This window comes from Arachis ipaensis, chromosome B02 (assembly GCF_000816755.2).
Source record: "Arachis ipaensis cultivar K30076 chromosome B02, Araip1.1, whole genome shotgun sequence".
Classification (NCBI taxonomy): Eukaryota; Viridiplantae; Streptophyta; class Magnoliopsida; order Fabales; family Fabaceae; genus Arachis; species Arachis ipaensis.
Window position 1 is genome coordinate 8,257,162 of NC_029786.2, and position 21,596 is coordinate 8,278,757.

General features: G+C 33.3%; 3 protein-coding genes across 7 annotated transcripts in view; all 3 read left to right on the plus strand.

Moving 5' to 3' along the window:
- LOC107626750 (putative disease resistance RPP13-like protein 1) overlaps nucleotides 1–21,596 on the plus strand; it is a 45,607-nt gene that overhangs the window by 11,489 nt on the left and 12,522 nt on the right. Inside the window, exon 3 of the mRNA XM_016329654.2 lies at nucleotides 15,212–16,256. Coding sequence (XP_016185140.2) covers nucleotides 15,212–16,256 — 1,045 coding nt within the window. The remainder of the gene's footprint in view (nucleotides 1–15,211; nucleotides 16,257–21,596) is intronic.
- LOC107624780 (putative disease resistance protein At3g14460) overlaps nucleotides 8,207–21,596 on the plus strand; it is a 30,325-nt gene continuing 16,935 nt past the window's right edge. For 2 of the 5 annotated variants that reach the window (XM_021115348.1, XM_021115347.1), the window contains exons 1-2: nucleotides 8,208–11,898; nucleotides 12,316–12,529. In XM_021115348.1, the coding sequence (XP_020971007.1) occupies nucleotides 8,289–11,714 (3,426 nt within the window). In that variant the 5' untranslated portion in view covers nucleotides 8,208–8,288 and the 3' untranslated portion in view covers nucleotides 11,715–11,898; nucleotides 12,316–12,529. Of the gene's footprint in view, nucleotides 11,899–12,315; nucleotides 12,530–12,881; nucleotides 13,061–13,499; nucleotides 14,111–19,075; nucleotides 19,607–21,596 lie in introns of those variants that run through there. The other 3 variants (XM_021115350.1, XM_016327233.2, XM_021115349.1) reach the window with 3 other exon arrangements.
- LOC107626752 (putative disease resistance protein At3g14460) overlaps nucleotides 16,445–21,596 on the plus strand; it is a 19,052-nt gene continuing 13,900 nt past the window's right edge. Inside the window, exon 1 of the mRNA XM_016329656.2 lies at nucleotides 16,445–17,496. The gene's annotated coding sequence lies outside the window, so the exon portion shown is untranslated. The remainder of the gene's footprint in view (nucleotides 17,497–21,596) is intronic.

Here is a 21,596-nt window from a genome sequence, read left to right on the forward strand (position 1 = left end):
AAAGGTATAAACAAATTATAATTTTTATATTCACAAATATTAAAGTCTTTGTAATTATAAATATCTAATTAACATAGTTATAAATCAAGTTTTCATCCAAAACATAATTATAAATATTGTTCCCAAAGCAAAATAAACATAATTCAAAACATAATTATAAATATTATCTCTAAAACAAAATAAATATAATCTAAAACACTCAATTTTCATCTGCATTCTCTTGTAAGTTGGGTTGGAGAAAGTTAGATTTTGGCAAAAAATTATAAAAATACCCCTTTCCAAAAAAATACTAAGTCCGGCGGGAAAGCTCGCCAAAACCCGCAGTTTAAGCGGTGCGCGTTAGGCTGGATTTTATTATTTGGCGGTTCCAATTTTCTAGCTCGGCCCGCCTTTTTTAGCGGGTTATGCGGGTCAGCCCGGCGGATTTAAATCCGTTTGCCGCCCCTATCAATCTGTGTTGGATAAATACAAGAGAAGTCCTAATAGGAAAGTTTGGTTGATATTCATGAATCTATTGGATCACTTGATTAACTTGTTTATTTAGGTGTTGAAAGGTGCACTGAGCTGAAGAACTTACCAAGTGTCTTAAAGTTGCCATCTTTAGGATGCATTGCTCTTAATGGTTGTTCTCAACTTGAGAAGTTTCCAGAATTGTTGGGAGAAATGGAAAACTTGAGAATTATTGAGGTGGAAGAGACTGCAATACAAGAATTGCCTTCTTGTATCATCAATTTCAGTAGCCTTGAGGTTTTAGTGCTGAAATGTTGCACAAATCTAAAGGAACTTCCTATAAACATTGATATGTTGCCAAATCTTCAGTTACTTGATATTTCTGGCTGTCCACAACTTCAACTATTTACAAAGAAACTTAGGAGGTTCAGCACACAGAATTGCTCAACTATTCTGTAAAAATTCAGCACCATATTGAATGAATAGTCATCTCTATTCCTTGACCTAATACTTTCATTTCACACCTTGAATGAAACAAACAGCAATGCATTCTTACTTAGTCACAAGTGCTAGAAACAGCAATGTCCACAAACCCATGCATGATTCAAGGAGCAAGGGTTGCTTCTTATGGTTGGGCAATATCATTGAGAGCATGATCATCATTATAATTAGTCCTGTCATTCTGTAAGGACCAGTGAATGAATATCATGCATGATACTACTCTTTTTGCAATTCATTCACTTGGAACCTTTTTGTAGTAGGACTTGTGACGTTGTCTTGTACTATAAGAAACCCCCCATGATTCCATCCTTTTTCAAAATGTAATGTGGTACAAGAATAATGTGGTTATTAACCTGTTAATAACCAATTTTATCATATAAAATCAATTTGGGTAATTAACTAAAATTAAATTTTTGGTTAATCAAAAAGCAAATTTGATTTTTGGATTAACCAAATCATGTACAGTCCTTTACACATTTCATTTTTCCTCATTTCCAAAAGCAACAATCCAAAAAAATTACGAAATGAACAAGGCAAATCTTTTATGCTAGTACCTTCCAAATGAAGCCATTTAAGATTTTTCATTACTTCTAAATTTTTTGAAAAATTCTCAAGGCTTGAATAACCAGATAGAAGGAGTTTTTCCAGTAAGGGCAATTTGATAGCAAGTGAAAAATTTTGTAGCTTATCGCAATCTTCAGCATTCAATATTTTAAGTTTATTTAATAAATCAACTGAACTTTGAACTGTGACTAAATTCTCACAATCTTTAAAAGAGAATTTTTGTAAAGTTTAAAGATTAGACACATCAAATATCTCTTTCAAAAAATTACTGTAATCGAAATTCAATACTTTTAGTTTTATACTCACAAACTTTTGAAAAAAAAAAAAGAAGAGTCAAGCAAATAAACTTTATAAAGTTAATAACATGCAATATCATAAAAATGAATTTAGTACACTTGCCTTGGATAAGCTATCCAACTTGAAAGACACATGGTAGTACTAAGGTAACTTGAGTATGGAGAGATCTTTTGGTTGAAAAGCATATGGAAAATACTCTAATATTCTTAAACTATTTGAAAGATTTTTGGGAGCGCAATAAAACCAACCATTTGTTATATTAAGTGTTTTTAGATTTTGCATCTTTTTAAAAAAATTTTCATCCCATTTTATTTCCCTATCAAATAAGGGAAATTCTAGATACATGATTTTAATGGCACTAGTTCCCTTTAAGATAGAATAAAAATATGAGTTAATTAAAACACGTGTGAAAACAAAGTCTTTAATAAACTTATGTAGAGAAATTCAATTTATTACTTACTTAAATATTTTCTAAAACTTTTACTATGTCTTCACAAAACCATAATCTATCACGCTTTCCAGCTATTTCTGGTGATTTTTCTAGAACAATTTTTTTGCCTATGTCTTCTGTTAAATCATGCATCACACCAATTAATCTTTATGAGAGAATTTTTAACTAACACTCCAATATGATATTTCATACACATCCCATAATGAGCTTGAAATATATCTGTGTAACTTTCATTAATGTATATCCTTTAAAACAATAAGTAATATCTAGAAAAACATTCTGCTCTTCTTTTTCCAAAGCATCAAAGCTCATAAGAAGTATCTTGCATATTTTATTATCAAGAAATTTTCATAGTGATCCAATGCAGATTCCCACTGTTCTAAATATTTTCCAAACAAGTTAGAATCTATTACTTCCAAAGTCAATGAAAGTACAAAAGCATAAGTTACTGTACGTGTTAAAACATTTGCGTACCTTGGGTTAACAATATCTATTTTAAAAGCTTTCCAATTAAGCAAATCTAAGGACTCTTCCTCATTCAAAGCTTGTATCTCATATGTCATTTCAATGCTATGAAGTGTTAGCAAATGTTTGTCCCGTGTTGTAATAAGGATTCTACTGCCACGACCAAACCAATTAGGTTTTCCGGCAATTGCTGTCAACTGCTCAGGATCATCAATATCATCTAGAACTAAAAGAACTTTCTTTTGGCAGAGCCTATGTTGTATTTGTGAAATTCTTTTTTTAACACCTATTAAACTACATTTCAATTCAATTCAATCAATCAACAATCAATAAAATTTCTTCATATTTTCTTTTCCTATTCTTTCACAATTTTATCATGGTATCAGAGCCTTGGTATCCTCTTTGAAGAGGATACATAAGCTATCATCTTTCCAACGAGAAATCACTATGCTTCTTTTTCAATCTCCTCTCACAATGAATAATCAATCTTCCAATTCAGTTCAAGATCCAACCAATCTTTGTTAAAGGCATCCAAGTGAAAATCCTACCCCAGTTTTGGTTACCCCAGTTCTTTACCAGCAATTCCGTCTGTGCCTCCTTTCTTCCGACAGTTTCGTCTGTATTCTGTTTCAGCAGTCATGTTTGCATTTTGTTTCAGCAGTTTAATCTGCATATGTTTTAGCAATTTCATCTGTACTCTTATTGCGTTCCACGCGCCCTCTTTTTTTTATCGCGCTCTATGCGCGCCATTTGAAGTTATTGCGTCATACGCAAGCATTTTTTTGAAGATCGCAGCTCAAGTACAGCATCTCCTTTTATATTTTTGCCGCCGGCAGCTCAAGCTCCTCCGCGCGCATCTTCCTCCGCGTCACCACATCAGACGCGCTTTTCTCAACAATTTCATCGAAACTTATCCAAGCTGTGGATTATTGACATCTTCCATCCATCAGCTTGCGGGGGCTTATTAAACTACATTTCAATTTAATTCAATCAATCAACAATCAATAAAATTTCTTCATCTTTTCTTTTCCTATTCAATTCAACACCTACTATGTGTACTCCCTCCTTCTCTAATATTTTACAAAGAAGATTGTTTTGAAGATGTATTAAACCATACTTATTTAAATTTTCTCTCACGGTTTTAAGAAAGCACACGCCTTCAAAATTGTCAGCAATCAAGTTATAGATGGCAAGAACAAGTGTGTTTTTTCTATTCCACCAATTCCATGAATACCAACCATGTGAACCCCAGCATTAGATTCAACATCTAGAAGTGAAGCGACCTCTAACACCGGGGACTCCAATCCAACTGGATGATCAGCAACAGGCAAAACCGCATGTCATCTAATCCTTTTTGAGATATTTTCCACAATGTTTCCAATAAACTTGTGTTCATATCCATCCCTGCCCAATCAAGACTAGCTCATATACATGTGGTTGCAATGTTGCATAGATACAAAAATGTATAAGTTCTGACCCACATTTCAATTTGAAATATTAGACAAATGAAACAAATTTAAGAAGGTGAGGTACTTGTATTTGAAATGATAGCCTGACAAATTAGCCACTTGATGCAGAGCCTCTTTCCATTTGTCCACCTTGTTGTTCATGTCATCTTTGTATCTCTTTTCATGCTTAGCTATTGCCTCGGAAACTAATGAACACATCGTATGAGAAAGGAGAATGCAGAGCCATGAGAAAGTGATGATTTATGTTTGTTTATAATGAGAATGCAAATTGTCTAAATGCTTGGTCAAACAATATAAAGATGACTTTACATGACGTGCTCTCTGAGTTAAACATTTACTAGAATGAGACCCTCACAGTAAATTAATGATATAATAAAATAAATATTAAAAATGATTATGTTTTGTAGAATTAAATTAAATATGTATAAACTAAAGTTAAATTTAAAATGTGTTATTGTTAGAGTTGTTGCTTTTTTCTTTGTGTCGTAGATTCTTGCGAAGGCATGTTTTTATGAATTATTGAGTTGTATGCATTTTGTATTGTGTTATTTGTTCTATCTTTATATGTATGTTTTTCTTTCAAAAATGTATCTTGAATTTGTATGGTTTTCTTTCTCCTTACTCTCTTGATGTGCATGTAGTTTTCTAATGACATTTACAATAAAAAGAATAAAAATGTGTAAAACTTTTTTTTAAATAAGTTATTTTTAATAAGAATAATTGAAATAGTATAAAGTGAAATTACCTGTTAATATTTTTCTTTGACCCACTCTGTGACAATGTCTCAAGTGATACAAATTCAAAATAGAGTTGGAAAATGTTCAATTTAAAAATACAATTTAAAAATATAATAAATATGTTTGTTTTGTATCTTTTCATCTAATATAATCATTTCTAAGTAAAGAAACTTTTCTTCATTTGTGGGTGTTAATGTTTTGCATAGACGAACCACACGAACTTTGATAAAACAATTGTCTGTTTATTTGGTGATATGATATTGTCCAAAGAATAATATTCTATTGAGTAAGTTTGAAATGTTGTGTAGTGCAAAAATAAATTTCTTGTGATAAGAGACTTATATAAGTAGGTCAATATGAAATTTAAATATTTATAACGTAAAATTTATTATGATTAATAGATTATTATGACATTTGTAATATAGATGTTTATTATATTTAATGAGTTATTTATAAAAATTAATAAATTAATTATTGGGGTTATAAATTTATTGTATTGTTTATAACGGTAAAATATAATAAATATAGGGATATAGATTCTTGTAGGTTACAAATTTGGTTAGATACTATTAATTTTTAATTATTGTTATTGGTAATTATGCAGCCTAATTTGCATATATTTCTATTACTTTCAAAACATCTTTTTTTTTTACTAATGCCATATCAGCAACATCGCTTATTTGGCAAAATATTAGAATCAACCACTTAATTTTTACCGAGTCAACTATTATTTTCAAGTCAGCAGAAAAAAATAATACAAAAATTTGTACTAAAATTTATAACCTACAAAGACATTCAATCCATATCCATATATTTATTATATCTCACCGTTATAAACAACACAATAAATTTATAACTCCAATCATTAATTTGTTAATTTCTATAAATAATTCATTCAATATAATAAGCATTCATATTACAAATATAATAATAATATTAATAATTATAATAAATTTTACATTACAAGTATTTAAATTCCATACTATTTCAACTACTTATATAAGTTTCTAATCACTATTCTTTCAAATGACATCAAATTTAGCACAAAAAAATTATTTCTAAACTACATAACATCTCAAAATTACTCAATGGAGCATCATTCTTTAGACAATATCATCAAACAAAAAGACAATTGGTTTCAACTAAAACAAATCCAAAAATCAAATCACCAAATAAAAATGTCACTTTGTACAACTCCAACATCCAAATCTTTTGTACTACAAATTATTTTAAACAAAGTACCTTTCAAATTTAACTTTAGTTTACATATATTTAATTTAATTTTACAAAACATAACCATTTTTAATATTTATTATATACTATTATTAATTTATCGCCCGCGCATTAAGCGAGTCTCATTCTAGTTTGATTATAGTGGTATTTCTTTTTTGGTCTGAATGACCCATGATTTTTACCTCTTATATTGAGAGGATTTTTCGCGTTAAAGTTTTAGTGTCTTGTCCTTATTTTTTTTCATGTTTCTGTTATTGCTGCCACTATTTTGTGTATTGGTACACCAATTATTCTAACAATCAGCTATTCCAATTGATGAGCTATTTGCCAAATCAATGTTTTCTATTTCTAAAATTGGGAAGTTTTACCTTTAACTTTAATATTTGGAATTTGTGTGCTTTTGCAAGGTTTATTAATTTAGATATGTTTCATCTATGTGTGTAACGCATTGTTATGGATTAAGGGGATGCTTTACATAAATGTGGGGCAGTTTTTGAATGTACCATGCAAGAAGAAATCGGAGGGAGAGAGTTGTGTGCAAAAAAAATTGAGGCACCAAATCGAAGGGTTCGAAATGAGAGGAAGAAAAAATTTTTAATTTCACGGTGAACTAATCGGAGGAGCCTCCGATTAGTTGCTCTCCCTAATCGGACCGTCCGAATTCTTCTACCACAACTCTTTTCACTGTCACCACGTGCAGGTCAAGTACCTGTGTATTCCATATCGAGGCAAGACACCAAACTTAACTTCATATTAAAAATAAAAAGCGCTTTTGCAACAGAAAGAGTATTTCTTTTCGAAAAAAAAAAGAAAGAAATTTACACAATTTATATGGGACACTATCTTTGTATTCGTGAGATTTTATACGAATAAATATAATAATTATTACTCAAAAGATTCCTATTTGTTAGGATGTATTTCTTAAGAAGTATCTTGTACAAAAGATTAATCCTGAGGCTAAGAACAAACACATGGAACTATAGTTGACAGAAATTGGTATTGGTTTCTCCCCGTGGCATGATTACAATTACATGGGTTCTGATTCTGACCTGGAGGACTTTGGCCCTGTGAATATCACCTGGCAAATCTGTGATGAGAAATTGATGATTTTTTTACCCCCTAAATAATCTCTGCTAAGGATATATTATTGAAAAGTAAGCATAATGGATTATTTTACTAATGTAATCTTATTTTATGTATTAGAGATTTAGAGCATCAATTAAAGACTGAATTTTTGTATGATTGGACTGGGCTTGTGTTTTAAATGTTTTCAAGTGGTTAGTAACTTACTGATGCTATAGAGGTTGAAAATGTGACCTTTGTTCATCACCATCTAAATTGCCACAGCTTATTCCATGTTACTTCTTGTAATTGTGTTATGTCATTAATTTTGTATAGATGGTAATTTCACAATTTTGCAATAGAAAAAATAATTAGAATTTTACATAGGAATAATATGTCATTTATCATCCAGAGTTATAAAATTTAAATCAATTTTGATATGTGACTAAAGGGACACAACAAAACTTTAATCATTTTAATCAATTAAATTTAATGCATGTCAATTGAATTAAAAAATAATAGTTAAATGCCATTAACATATACATTAAAACTTTGATAATAAAATTACAAATATTCAAAGTATATACTATTTGGTCGACTGTACTCTTTTTAATATTACTCTATCTCATAATCTGTCAAACAAAATGCCCAAAGTATTTCTAAACACAGTTCAATATTGGCACAACATCCAATCCACTAGTTATTCATTCCAACACAACATCCAATTAGTAGGTATAAATTTTAATATATCGTGATTAATAAATTTTATTTATAATTTTATATTGTATTTTTTTATGTTTTCATTCTTTAAGTTAATATCTGAATGTGTTAATTAATACATATATTTATACATAAATATATAATAACTGATTTTGGTGGCCAATTTTAATGTACAAAAAGTATTTTTGTAATTTTAATTATACGTCTATTTAAATATTTCAACTTTCAACTATTATTACAAGTTTCCGCATGATGCCAACTTCTTTTTGCTGAGGGACCTTCATAATATGTCGTTATATGCCCATTATTGTTGAATAGTAATAATACCTTGCAAGTTGCATGCATTATTGCAGTAACATTGCTCTCCTCTGGTTACATTCTGGAAATCCATTCACTCACGGATTCATTTGCTGTTGTTGTGATCTGTATCATATCATGGCCGAAGCACTTGTTGTTGGAGCTTTACTCTCTGGCTTCGCCAACGTTGTTCTTGACCGGCTCATTTCATCTGAGTTTGTCAACTTGGTGGTGAGCAAGAAGCTGGATCGGAAGCTGGTTGAGAGGCTTAAGACTGCTCTCTTGGCTGCCAAAGCTCTGGCTGGTGACGCTGAGCAGAAGCAGTTTGGAAACGAACTCGTCAGGGAGTGGCTTCATAGTCTCAGGGATGCTCTCTACACTGCTGATGACTTGCTGGACCGTGTCCTCATCAAAGCTGAAATTCGCAGCAAGGTACGCACCCGGCTTCCTAGCTTAATTAATTTGTCTGATAGGAAGATGGCGACCAAGATAGAAGAGGTGGTTAAAAGAATAGAAGATCTTCAGAAACTCAAAGATACTCTTGGTCTTAAAGAGATTCCAACGGGTAGCTCCTCATGGAGACCTCCATCCACTTCTCTTGAAAGGGGGATTGTGTACGGCAGGGATGATGACAAACAGGCATTAATCAAGATGCTAAATGACAACAATCATCATAACTTGTCCGTCATCTATATTGTTGGTATGGGCGGGGTTGGTAAAACTACTTTAGCACAATGCCTCTACAACAATACAGATTTGATGAAGGGGTTTGATCTGAAAGCATGGATTTGTGTTTCTGAAAATTTTGATATCGTTGAGACTACAAAGAATCTTATAAAGGAGATCACTTCCGGTGTTTGTTGTCTTGACGGCTTTAATTTACTTCAACAAGATTTGAAGGAAAAATTGTCGGAAAAGAAGTTCTTCGTTGTTTTGGACGATATTTGGAGTAACGATGGTGACAAGTGGAAAAGTTTTATTACTCCTTTTCAGCATGGGAGGAAGGGAAGTACTGTTCTTCTAACTACTCGCAAGGAAAATGTTGCTCCAATAGTCCAAAATTATAACTCTTACTTTCTCAATGGTCTGTCAGATGATTATTGCTGGTCTATTTTTGCGGACAATTCATCCTTTCCTGAATCAAATGGGAGCTCAGAACTTGAAGAAATAGGTAAAATGATTGTGAAGAAGTGTGATGGCTTGCCCTTAGCTGCAGAAACACTTGGACGCTTGTTGCGCTCAAAGCATGATGTAGAAGAATGGAATAAAATACTATCTAGTGACATTTGGGAATTTCCTGTTACAGATAGTAAGATTCTTCCAGCATTGTTAATAAGTTACTATCATCTGCCTGCCTATTTAAAACGATGCTTTGTTTATTGTTCATTGTATCCCAAAGACCATAAATTTGATAAAGATGAATTAATCTTGCTATGGATGGCTGAAGATCTTTTGCGAGCACCAAAGAGGAGAGAAACTTTGGAAGAAGTTGGTCATGAATGTTTTGATGACTTGGCTTCAAGACTATTTTTCAAGCAGCTCGAATATAGTGAGAAGTATTTTGTGATGCATGATCTCATGCATGACCTGGCAACTTTTCTTGCTGGAGAATTTTATTGTAGATTATCAGAAGAACTTGGTGAAAAGGAAGAGATGAGGATTCTGACTCGTCATTTGTCATGCGATTATCCAATCTTTGAAAAACTCTGTTCCTCTAAAAGTATAGAATCTTTGAGGACATTCTTGTTTATCAATAATGCTCAATTTCATGTTAGGATGCTAAGATATTGTTCAAGGTTGAGGATGCTACCCAATGGCATGTACAATCTTGTGAATTTGCGGCATCTTGATATATGGGGTACTCATCTAAAAGAAATGCCAAAGGGAATGAGCAAATTGAACCAGTTGCACATTTTAAGCAACTATATCGTAGGCAAGAATGAAGATAGTGGAATCCAAGAGTTAGGAGGGCTTCCAAATCTTCATGGATCATTTGGGATTCAGAAACTGGAGAATGTTATTTATGTCAATCAGGCAAGGAGTGCAAAGATAAGAGATAAGAAGCACATTGACGAATTATGGTTGGAATGGTCTTCAGGTGATGATATGGTTTCTGACACACAAACTGAAAGAGATATACTGGATAACTTGCAACCGCACAATGGCTTGAAAGAGTTGACAATATGGGGATACAGGGGTAAAACATTTCCAAATTGGGCGGGGCATTGTTCATACCAAAATATGACTAGTGTATCTCTAGAGTCTTGCAACAATTGCTACTTGCTGCCTTCACTTGGACAGCTGTCATCTCTTCAGTCCCTTCGCATTGATGATTTCGGAAAGCTCAAGAGTGTTGGCATGGAGTTTTACAAGAATGAAGGCTATCAACATTCTTCGCCTATTGCACTATTTCCCTCATTGCAGCTTTTGGAGTTTGATAACATGCCATGCTGGGAGGAGTGGTGCTTACCTGACTCAGAAGCTTTTCCTCAGCTTAAGAGACTTCAAATAAACGATTGTCCAATGTTAAAGGGAGGTATGCTTAATAGTGTGCTAATGCGAATCGTTTCTTCCTCGTTGGATGTTTTGAAAGTGAGCAAACTGGAAATACAAGAAGGTCATCAAGGATGGGGTAAAGAGATGACACTTGATGGAGACAGTTTATCATTTAGTGAATGTGAATCTGTGTTGGAGTATGCAATGGTCATCAACCATCTAACTTCCCTCCAAGAAATACACATCTCAGGGTGTTTGTCTGCTATATCCTTTCCAGGAAATTGTTTACCCAAGTCATTGCAAAAGCTCACAATCTTGAATTGCAGCAACCTGGAATTCCCCCAGCAACAGCAGCAGAAGTATGATTTGGTAGAGCTACGAATAGAACACAGCTGTGATTCACTGACCTCATTGTTGTTGGATGCCTTTCCCAATCTCAAGAATCTGGAGATAAGAGGGTGTTCAAATCTGGAATCAGTTTCAATGTCAGGGCCACCACACGCTGCTCTTCAACATCTCACCATCTCTAAATGCCTGAAATTAGTGGCATCTCCAGGAGAAGGACTGGCTGCACCCAACTTGACTCATCTCGATGTTAGCTGGTGCTCAAAGTTAGAGGCATTGCCACTTGACATGAATAGTCTTCTTTCAAGTTTACAGTCTCTTGACATTCGAGCTTGCCCGAACATTTGTAGGTTGCCAGAGGGTGGCTTGCTGCCTAAGTTAAGGTCACTTACTGTGGGAGGTTGCGAGCAACAGTTGAGGAGTCTATCATGGATGAGCAACTTGGACACCCTCACTCATCTTACCATTGATGGTTCTAACTGTGAAAGCATCAAGTCATTCCAAGAGGTGGGTTCGCTGCCTCAACTTAACACAGTGTCTCTTTCACTTTCCAAATCTGGAAACATTGGAGTGCAACGAGCTTCTCTGCCTCACTTCCCTCCAACAATTACATATTTCATTCTGTGACAAGTTGGAGAATATGGCAGGAGAAAAGCTGCCATGTTCTCTGTTACTACTTCAAATTAAAGAGTGTCGTTTGCTAGGAGAACACTGTAAGAAGAAGCATCAACAAATTTGGCCAAAAATTTCCCACATCCCCACCATTCAAGTCAATGGCAACCAAATTTTCTGAATAGAGATTTCTGAGCAGGTAATTCTCTTACCTTCATGTTTGTCATGGTACCACAATTAAATTCATACATGCATAAATTTCCTTTCCTTCAAGTAAAGAAGTTTTCTCTTTCTTTATACAGCATTAACTAGTTTAACTCATATGCCAACAACAAAATTTGCATTCTTTTCTTTCGCTTATCAGGAAAGCTCTCTATTTGCAGTTGTAGCTAAAGAAATATCCTTTGTTACTCTGAGAAACAGTCATTGCTATCTGTAATATTTGTTAACTGGTCTCATATTTTTCAAAAAACAGCATTTGAAGAAGAAGATAAGAACTCCCATGAAAACTAAAATTGAAAGACAGGGAATACCCTTTTTTGGATATCCAACATTTGAGATTTTTTTTTTAAAGAACCGGACAAATCAAGTTTACTGTCTTTACTATCTTCTGCAGGTAGCTTGTGTACATAGCGAGATGTAATCCTATACCTTTGGCTATATATCTTCATTTTAATTCTAAGTTCATTTGAGGTGGTAATTAAGCTGGATTGATGTGCTGGGAACCAGAAACTGTTTTCTCTGATCTTGGCTTCATGTTATTGAAAAGCAAAGACATGATGGAGAAATTTGGAGTGACACTTATTATTGAAAAGCTTTTCTTGTTGTCGGTATATTTCTCTATTCCTCTCTATACTTTTATTTTTGCATTTTTCACAGAGAAAAAAATAAATTATAGCTTGATTTGTGGAAGAAAAGAGTGATAAAATAGTGTTTCTGTCTTTGCCAATTCTTTATGATCCGAGAGTCTTGTGTTGCAAGATTCATGTAAGATAGTAAAAGGAATCAGCATGCATGAGGTGTATAAGCTTTAAAAATAGAAGGATCAAGTTATTGCTGTGTAATCTATTTCGTCCATAGATTGAATCATTTCATTAAATTAATAGTATAGATGCCTATAATAAGACATCTCTAATAGTAAGAGAAAAGGTTCTGTAATAATAACTATTTTTTCCTTTCTAGATTTGGAGACTTTGTCAAACAGATTTCACAAGGTGACAACTAATGCCATCAAAGAATATGATTTCCACATTTAAAGATGACAATTCTGTACCTGAAATAGTCGTTAGAAGGTGAAGTTGTAGAGATGCCATCAGACAACAATTTCATTCCTATCAACTTCACTCATTGATCTTTGTCTGGTATGTGTAGTTTGTACCTATATTAAGCTGCATAAGATTGGAATAAATAATATTATTCTCACATATGGGATTCAAATTATTCAATAAAAAGTATTGTCATAGAATATTTGATCTGTTGAGACTTAATTAAAGAGGATAGCTACAAATATATAGGGTTATTGTCATGTAAAGTCAGTGTATTATGTTTATTGAATTTTTTTTAATAACTGCTCTAGTTCTACTTTGAGTTCCTGTTTTTGAGATGTCATTTCTTTTCACTGCTGATTCAAAAATCAAACCAATGATCCAAAGATGTGTTCATGAGGTTTTCACATAATTGCATTACTAAAAAGAGTACAAAAAATAAACAAGAAAAGAGAGAATGTAGAACAATAGGTGTGTGTGGCTTTTGTGATGACAAACACTTGAGTCTTGAATTGTTTTTTAATTTGTGTTTCAGGAGATACATTGAGGATCAAGTGGCAATTGCCATGAGAGAATTGCAGTTCTGGATTGGATCTTGAATGGCAGTTTCAGTCAAAACAAGCAACAGAAATGCAGTCATTTTCCACATTTACTTTTGTTTTTTCAAAGAAAAAATAAGATAGAAGATTACTGATGTTATTATGAATATTACATATCCTTTTATCTCATCATCCAGAAAGAGAACTACATGAACTCAATACTATACTTTTGCAATGTTTTAAAGAGATGCCTTTGATTTGATATATCTTTCAATGACAAGCAATGACTGTGAGCTAAATAGAAGCTAAGTAACTCAAATAAATACACATAGAGTAATGCTGAATGATTGGAAGGAGCAAATCTTTCATCGCAAATTAAAGAACTGCTGTGTGATGCAATGTAGATTTGAGCAAATCTTTAGACTGCCTTTGCCATGCGTGTTGTTCAACTGGCAAATCTGTGGTGAGAATATTGATATGAATTTTTTTTTTCCCCTGAAATGATCTGTACCAGGGATGTATTATTGAAAAGTAAGCATAATGGATTATGTTAACCTTATTCATGTATTAGAGCATCAATTAAACACTGAATTTCTCAATGATTGAACTTCACTTGTATTTTAAACTTTTTCAAGTGGCTAGTAATGTAGTGTTGTTACAGAGAATAGGGATTGAAATTTGAAAATGTGACCTTTGTTCATCACCATCTGCATCAACATTGCCACAAGCTCATTCTAGTACAAGTTTAAGCCTACCACCACAAGTATTCTTCAACGGACCTGCAATTATCAAGCATCATGACCTTAACTAGTTCTAAACTGACTGCTCAAAGAATTGCATCAACTATGCAATGACTTAACTTCGTTGTTACTTGCTTGGAAAATTAAATTGTCTCGTAATTTAAAATAGAGTAAATAGCCATTTTGATTGTCAAAAAATTCAGATTTTGGACAAAAAATAGTCTCAATAGATAGTCATGACAAAATGACTAAAAATATATTATATTTGACAAAATGATTCAAGTGCTAATTCGCTAACGGAGTTGCCTACATGACATATTAGTTGTTGACTAGGAATATCATTTCTCTAGTGTAAAAAGGAAAAAAATATTATTTATACATGTGAATACTGAATAGGTATTTCACATTCTTCTATCACATTTAAATTTAATAATCATTTCAATTATTTGCCTATTTAAATGTTTCAACTATTCAGCTATTTATTAAAATATTAGCTGGGTTGTGAAAACAGTCTGAAACCATCCTCAAGTTGCAATTTTAATTTGTTGCATCTCTTGGAATTAAAAACACAGAAGAGTGACCTTGAAGGCATCTACCACTTGAAGTCAATGTCTATGCTATATTGCCAAATGCCAACATATTTTAATCTCATACTATCCATTATTGTTATTAATAATGATATGCATTGATATCATATGATGGTGATCCTACATTAAATTATATAGTTAATTAATTTCCAGAAAGACTAGTTTCGGTTGGTTACCCTTTTGTTATTTGAATATTGTGTTTCAACTTTCAACCTTCAAAGAAGAATATAGAAATGAAGTATATTCTCTCTTATATGCCTTTTATTATTGTTGAATACCTCGCAAGCAGTGTTTCAATATTGCTCTCTATACATTCTGAGAATCCAATCACGCACTGATTCATTTGCTGTTGTTGTGATCTGTATCGTATCATGGCTGAAGCACTTGTTGTTGGAGCTTTAGTTTCTGGCTCCATCAGCCTTGTTCTTAACAGGCTCATTTCACCTGAGTTTGTCAACTCGTTGGTGAGCAAGAAGCTGGACCGAAAGTTGGTTGAGAGGCTCAAGACTGCTCTCTTGGCTGCAGAAGCTCTAGCCGCTGACGCCGAGCAGAGGCAGTTTGGAAACGATCGTGTGAGGAAATGGCTTGAAAGTCTCAGGGATGCTCTCTACACTGCTGATGACTTGCTGGAACGTGTCTTAATCAGAGCTGAAATTCGCAACAAGGCACGCATTCGCCTTCCTCGCTTCTTCCTTAATTTGTATGATTGGAAGATGGAGACTAAGATAGAGGATGTGGTAAAAAGAATAGAAGATCTTGAGAAACGCAAAGATACCCTTGGTCTCAAAGAGATTCCAACGGGAAGCTCCTCATGGAGACCTCCATCCACTTCTCTTGTGAAGGGGAATGTGTTCGGCAGGGATGCTGACCAGCAGGCACTAATCAAGATGCTCAATGACAAAAATGATCACAACTTGTCCGTCATCTCTATTGTTGGTATGGGCGGTGTTGGAAAAACAACTTTAGCACAATGGCTCTACAACAACAAGGATTTGATGGACGGGGTTGATATGAAAGCATGGATTTGTGTTTCTGAAAATTTTGATGTTGTTGAGACTACAAAGAATGTTATAAAGGGGATCTCTTCGGGTGTTTGTAGTCTTGACAGCTTTGATTTACTTCAACAACATTTGAAGGACAAACTGTCAAAAAAGAAGTTCTTCATTGTTTTGGACGATGTTTGGAGTGAAGATGCTGACAAGTGGCATAGTTTTATCGCCCCTTTTCAACATGGGAGAAAGGGAAGCACTATTCTCCTAACTACCCGCATGGTAAATGCTGGTCGAATAGTCCAACACTATAACTCTTACACCCTCAATCAACTGTCAGATGATGATTGTTGGTCTATTTTTGCGGATAATGCATCCTTTCCTGAATCAAATGGGAGCTCAGAACTGGAAGGAATAGGTAGAAAGATTGTTGAAAGGTGTGATGGCTTGATGGCTGCTGCAGAAACACTTGGACGCTTGTTGCGCTCAGAGCATCGTGCTGAAGAATGGAATAAAATACTATCGAGTGACATTTGGGAATTTCGTCTGGCAAATTGTAAGATTGTTCCTGCATTGTTATTAAGTTACCAACATCTGCCTATTCATTTGAAACGATGCTTTGGGAATTTCAGACAGTAAGATCGTTCCTGCGTTGTTAATAAGTTACTATCATCTGCCTGCTCATTCAAAACATTGCTTTGTTTATTGTTCATTGTATCCCAAAGATTATAAACTTGATAAAGATGAATTAATCTTACTGTGGATGGCTGAAGATCTTTTACAACCACCAAGCAGGGGACAGACTCTAGAAGAAGTTGGTTGTGAGTGTTTTGAGGGCTTGGTTTCAAGACTATTCTTCAAGCAGGTCGAGAACGATGACGAGAAGTATTTTCTGATGCATGACTTGGCAACTTTTCTTGCTGGAGATCTTTATTGTAAATTTGGTGAAAAAGAAGCGATGAGTATTCTAACTCGTCATTTGTCATACAATCATTCAATCCCTGAGAAAATATGCTCCTCTAGTAAAATAGAATCTTTGAGGACAGTATTGTATATCAATGATTGGTCTTATTACGAGAAAGCACCCGCAACGTAACCATGTGACTTATTGTCAAAGAATAAATACTTGAGAGTTTTATCCTTTGGTAGACTTGATATATTTCCTGATTCAATAGATAAATTGATCCAACTGCGCTATTTGGATCTTTCTTGGAGTGATATTGAGGTATTGCCCGAGTCATTGTGCAAGTTGTGTAATTTACAAACGTTAAAGCTAAAAAATTGTTTTTCCCTAACTATGCTGCCTAATGGCATGTGTAAGCTTGTGAATTTGCGGCATCTTGATATCAGGGGTACTCCCCTGAAAGAAATGCCCAAAGGAATCAGCAAATTAAAACAGTTGCACATTTTAAGCAAGTTTGTAGTGGGAAAGAAAGAAGACAATGGAATCCAAGAGCTAGGAGGGCTTTTAAATCTTCATGGATCACTTGAGATTGAGAGATTGGAGAATGTGGTTGATGCCAATGAAGCAAGGAGTGCAAGGATAATAGATAAGAAGCACATTGAAGAGTTATTGTTGAAATGGTCTCTGTCTTCAGGTGATGATATGGTTTCAAACACTCATACTGATGAACAAGATATACTCCACGGCTTGCAACCACACACTGGCTTGAAAGAGTTAACTGTTGAAGGATTCAAAGGTGAAATATTTCCAGAGTGGATTGGGCATTCCTTGTACCAAAACATGACAAGTGTATCTCTAGAATGTTGCTGGAATTGCTGCGTGCCTAATGACAAGTGTACCAAAACATGACAAAAGAAGATGCTGAAAGATGGTATAAAAAGATGAGTCTTGATGGGGATAGGTTATCAATTAGGGGATTTGAATCTGTGGCAGAGTGTGGATTTAAGGCAAGGATCATCCACCATCTAACTTGCCTCCAAGAAATACAAATCTCAGACTGTTCATCTGTTGTATCCTTGGGGGGCAATTGTTTACCCAAATCTTTGCAAAAGCTCAAAATCTTTAATTGCCACCAAATTGAATTACTCCAGCAACAACACAAGTATGATTTGGTAGAGCTACGAATAGAACACAGCTGTGATTCACTGACCTCATTGTCGTTGGATGCCTTTCCCAATCTCGAGAATCTGCAGATAGTGAGGTGTTCAAATCTGGAATCAGTTTCAATGTCAGAGCCACCACAGGATGCTCTTCAACATCTCACCATCTCTAACTGCCCCCAGTTTGTGTCATTTCCCCAAGAAGGACTGGCTACACCCAACTTGACTCATCTCCATGTTAGCAGGTGCTGGAAGTTGGAGGCATTGCCACGTGTCATGAATACTCTTCTCCCAAATTTAGAGTCTCTCGACATAGCAGGTTGCCCAAACATTTGCAGGTGGCCAGAGGGTGGTTTGCCGGCTAACCTGAAAGAGCTTAGGATAGGAGAATGCGAGGAACAAGTGAGGGGTCTATCATGGTTGGGCAACTTGGACAACCTCACTCATCTCACCATCTCAGGTCATGGCAGTGAGAGCATAATAGAGTCATACCCAGAGGTGGGTTGGCTGCATCGCCTTCCCTCCCTTACTACTCTACATATCCAAGACTTTCATAATCTGGAGACATTGGAGTGCAACGAGCTTCTCCGCCTCACCTCCCTCCAAGAATTACACATTTCATGGTGTCATAAGCTGGAGAATATTGCAGGAGAAAAGCTGCCTCCCTCTCTCTTACTACTTCAAATTGACAACTGTCATTTGCTGGGCAAACACTGCAAGAACAAGCATAAACAAATTTGGTCCAAAATTTCCCACATTCCCACCATTCAAGTCGATGGCAAGCAAATTTTCTGAGTAGAGGTTTCTGAGCAGGTAATTCTCTAACCTTCATATTTGTCATGCTACCACAATTAAATTCACACATGCATAAATTTTCTTTTTCCTTCAAGTCAATTTTTTTCTCTTTCTATAAACAACATTAACCACTTGAACTCATATGCCAACTGCAAAATTTGCATTCTTTTCTTTCGGTTATCGGGAAAGCTCTCAGTTTGCAGTTCTAGTTAAAGAAATATCCTTTATTACTCTAGGAAACAGTCATTGTTATCTGTAATACTTTGTTAACTCTCATATTTTATTAAAAAAAAACGCATTTTAAAAAAAATTCATATTTTTTGTGTATCCAACAGTTGGGTGTTTATTTTTAAACAAATGGATGTATCAAATTTAATATTTTTACAATCTTCTGCAGGTAGCTTGTGCACATATCGAGATGTAATCCTATACATTGGCTATACATCATTTAATTCAATGTTCATTTGAGGTGGTAATTAAGCTGGATTCATGTATTGGGAAACAGAAACTGTGTTTTTTTCTGATTGCGGCTTCAAGTTATTGAAAAGCAAAGACATGATGGAGAAAGTTGGTGGCACTCATTATTGAAAGGCTTTGGTTGTTGTTGGTATATTTTTCTATTCCTCTCTATGGAGAAAGTTGGTGGCACTCATTAAAGATTCAAAGAATATACTTTCCATATTTGAAGATGATAATCATGTACCTGAAGTAGTCGAAGAAGTTGTAGTGATGCCATCAGCAACGATTTCGTTCCTATCAACTTCACTCAATCGTGTGTGCAGTTTGTACCCAATGGGTCTCATTTCCTTTCACTGATGACTCTAAAATCAAACCTGTGATCCAACATTGTGTTCATGAGGATTCACATAATTGTGTGTGTGGTTTTTGTGATGACAAACACTTTTAAGTCTTGAAATATTTTTTAATTTGTGTGGTTTTCTTTTTAAATAATTCACTACCTTTATTTTTCAGGGTATCTTGATATAAATTTCAAATATATTATATCATTAATATATCAAATTTCTAAATTGATAGATATTCTTGGAGAAAAGAGTGTAGTTAGTTTCTTAAATTAAATAAGTAAAATAAAGCTTAAGATGATGTGGTCAATTCAAAAAATAAAAAATGTTATTTGTATCTAAAATCAGCTACTAAAATCAGCCACCAATATATTTGTGTATAAATACATGTGTGATTTAATTTATTTTCAATGTGTATTTGTATTCCAACATGTATTTTATACTGGTGGCTAATTTTAATGTACACGTAGCATCTATTCTTAATATATAAAAGTAGATATATAAGTTTACCCACGTTACTTTTAAAACATCTTTTTCTTTCTACTAATGTCATGTCAGGAACATTGCTTACTTGGCAAAATATTAGAATTAACCACTCAGTTTTTGCCAAATCAACTATTATTTCCAAATTAGCAAAAAAAATAAAATATACAAAAATTTGTAATAAAATTTGTAACCTACAAAGACATTCAATCCATATCCATATATTTATTATATCTCACCATTATAAATAATACAATAAATTTATAACTCTAATAATTAATTTGTTAATTTCTATAAATAACTCATTATTACAAATGTAATAATAATATTAATAATCATAATAAATTTTACATTACAAATATTCAAATTCCATACTATTCAACTACTTATATAAGTTTTTAATCACTATTCCTTCAAATGACATCAAATTTAGCACGAAAAATTTATTTTCGAACTACACAACATCTCAAACTTCCTGAATGGAGCATCATTCTTTGGACAATATCACCAAACAAAAAGACAATTGATTTATCAAAGTTCGCGTAGTTTATCTATGGGAAACATTAACACCCACAAATGAAGAAGAATATTTTTCTTAGAAATGATTATATTAGATGAAAAAGTACAAAACAAACATATTTATTATATTTTTAAATTAAATTTACGAAAAAAATACTTTAATTATTTTTGCTTTTTATATTTTTTATATTATTTTATACTATTTTATATATAATTGTATTTTAATATTGTTTAAATTATACTTATTTTAATATGTTATTTATTGTTCCTTTTTAACTAATTATTAACTATGATTTACTAACACGACAGGGAACACATCTTCGTATAATTGTGAAGAGAAATATGATGAACAAATTCAAACATTTGTTACAAGAAGAAAAAGTCTATATTATAAAAATTTAAAAATAGAAGATGCAAATAATCTGTATAGGCCAATTAAAAAAACAATGAAAGCAAATTTTTTACTCACATTTGTGAAAGAAATTAAAGATCCAATTTTGAACATTTTCCAAGACTATTTTAAATTTGCATCGCTTGGGACATTGTCTGACAGAGTGGATAAAAAAAATATTAACAAGTAATTTCATTTTATACTATTTTAATTATTCTTATTAAAAACAATTTATTCAAAAAAAATCTACATATTTTTGTTCTTTTTATTGTAGATGTCATTGAAAAACTACATCAAGAGATTAAGAAAAAAGAAAACCATACAAATTCAAGACATATCTTTGGAAGAAAAACATACATGCAAAGATAGAACAAACAACATAATAGAAAGTGCATACAATTCAACAATTCATAAATAACATGCCTTCACAAGAACCTACCACAGAAAGAAGAAAGCAACAATTCTAACAATAACCAATAAAGAAAAAGGACGATGAGCTCCACATAAGAAGACTAAGTCCATCAACTAAAACAAATACAAAAATTAAATCACCAAATAAAAATATCACTTTGTACAACTCCAATATCCAAATCTTTTGTACTACAAATCATTTTAAACAAAATACTTTTCAAATTTAACTTTAGTTTACACATATTTAATTTAATTATATAAAACATAATCATTTTTAATATTTATTATATATTATTATTAATTTATTGTCCGCG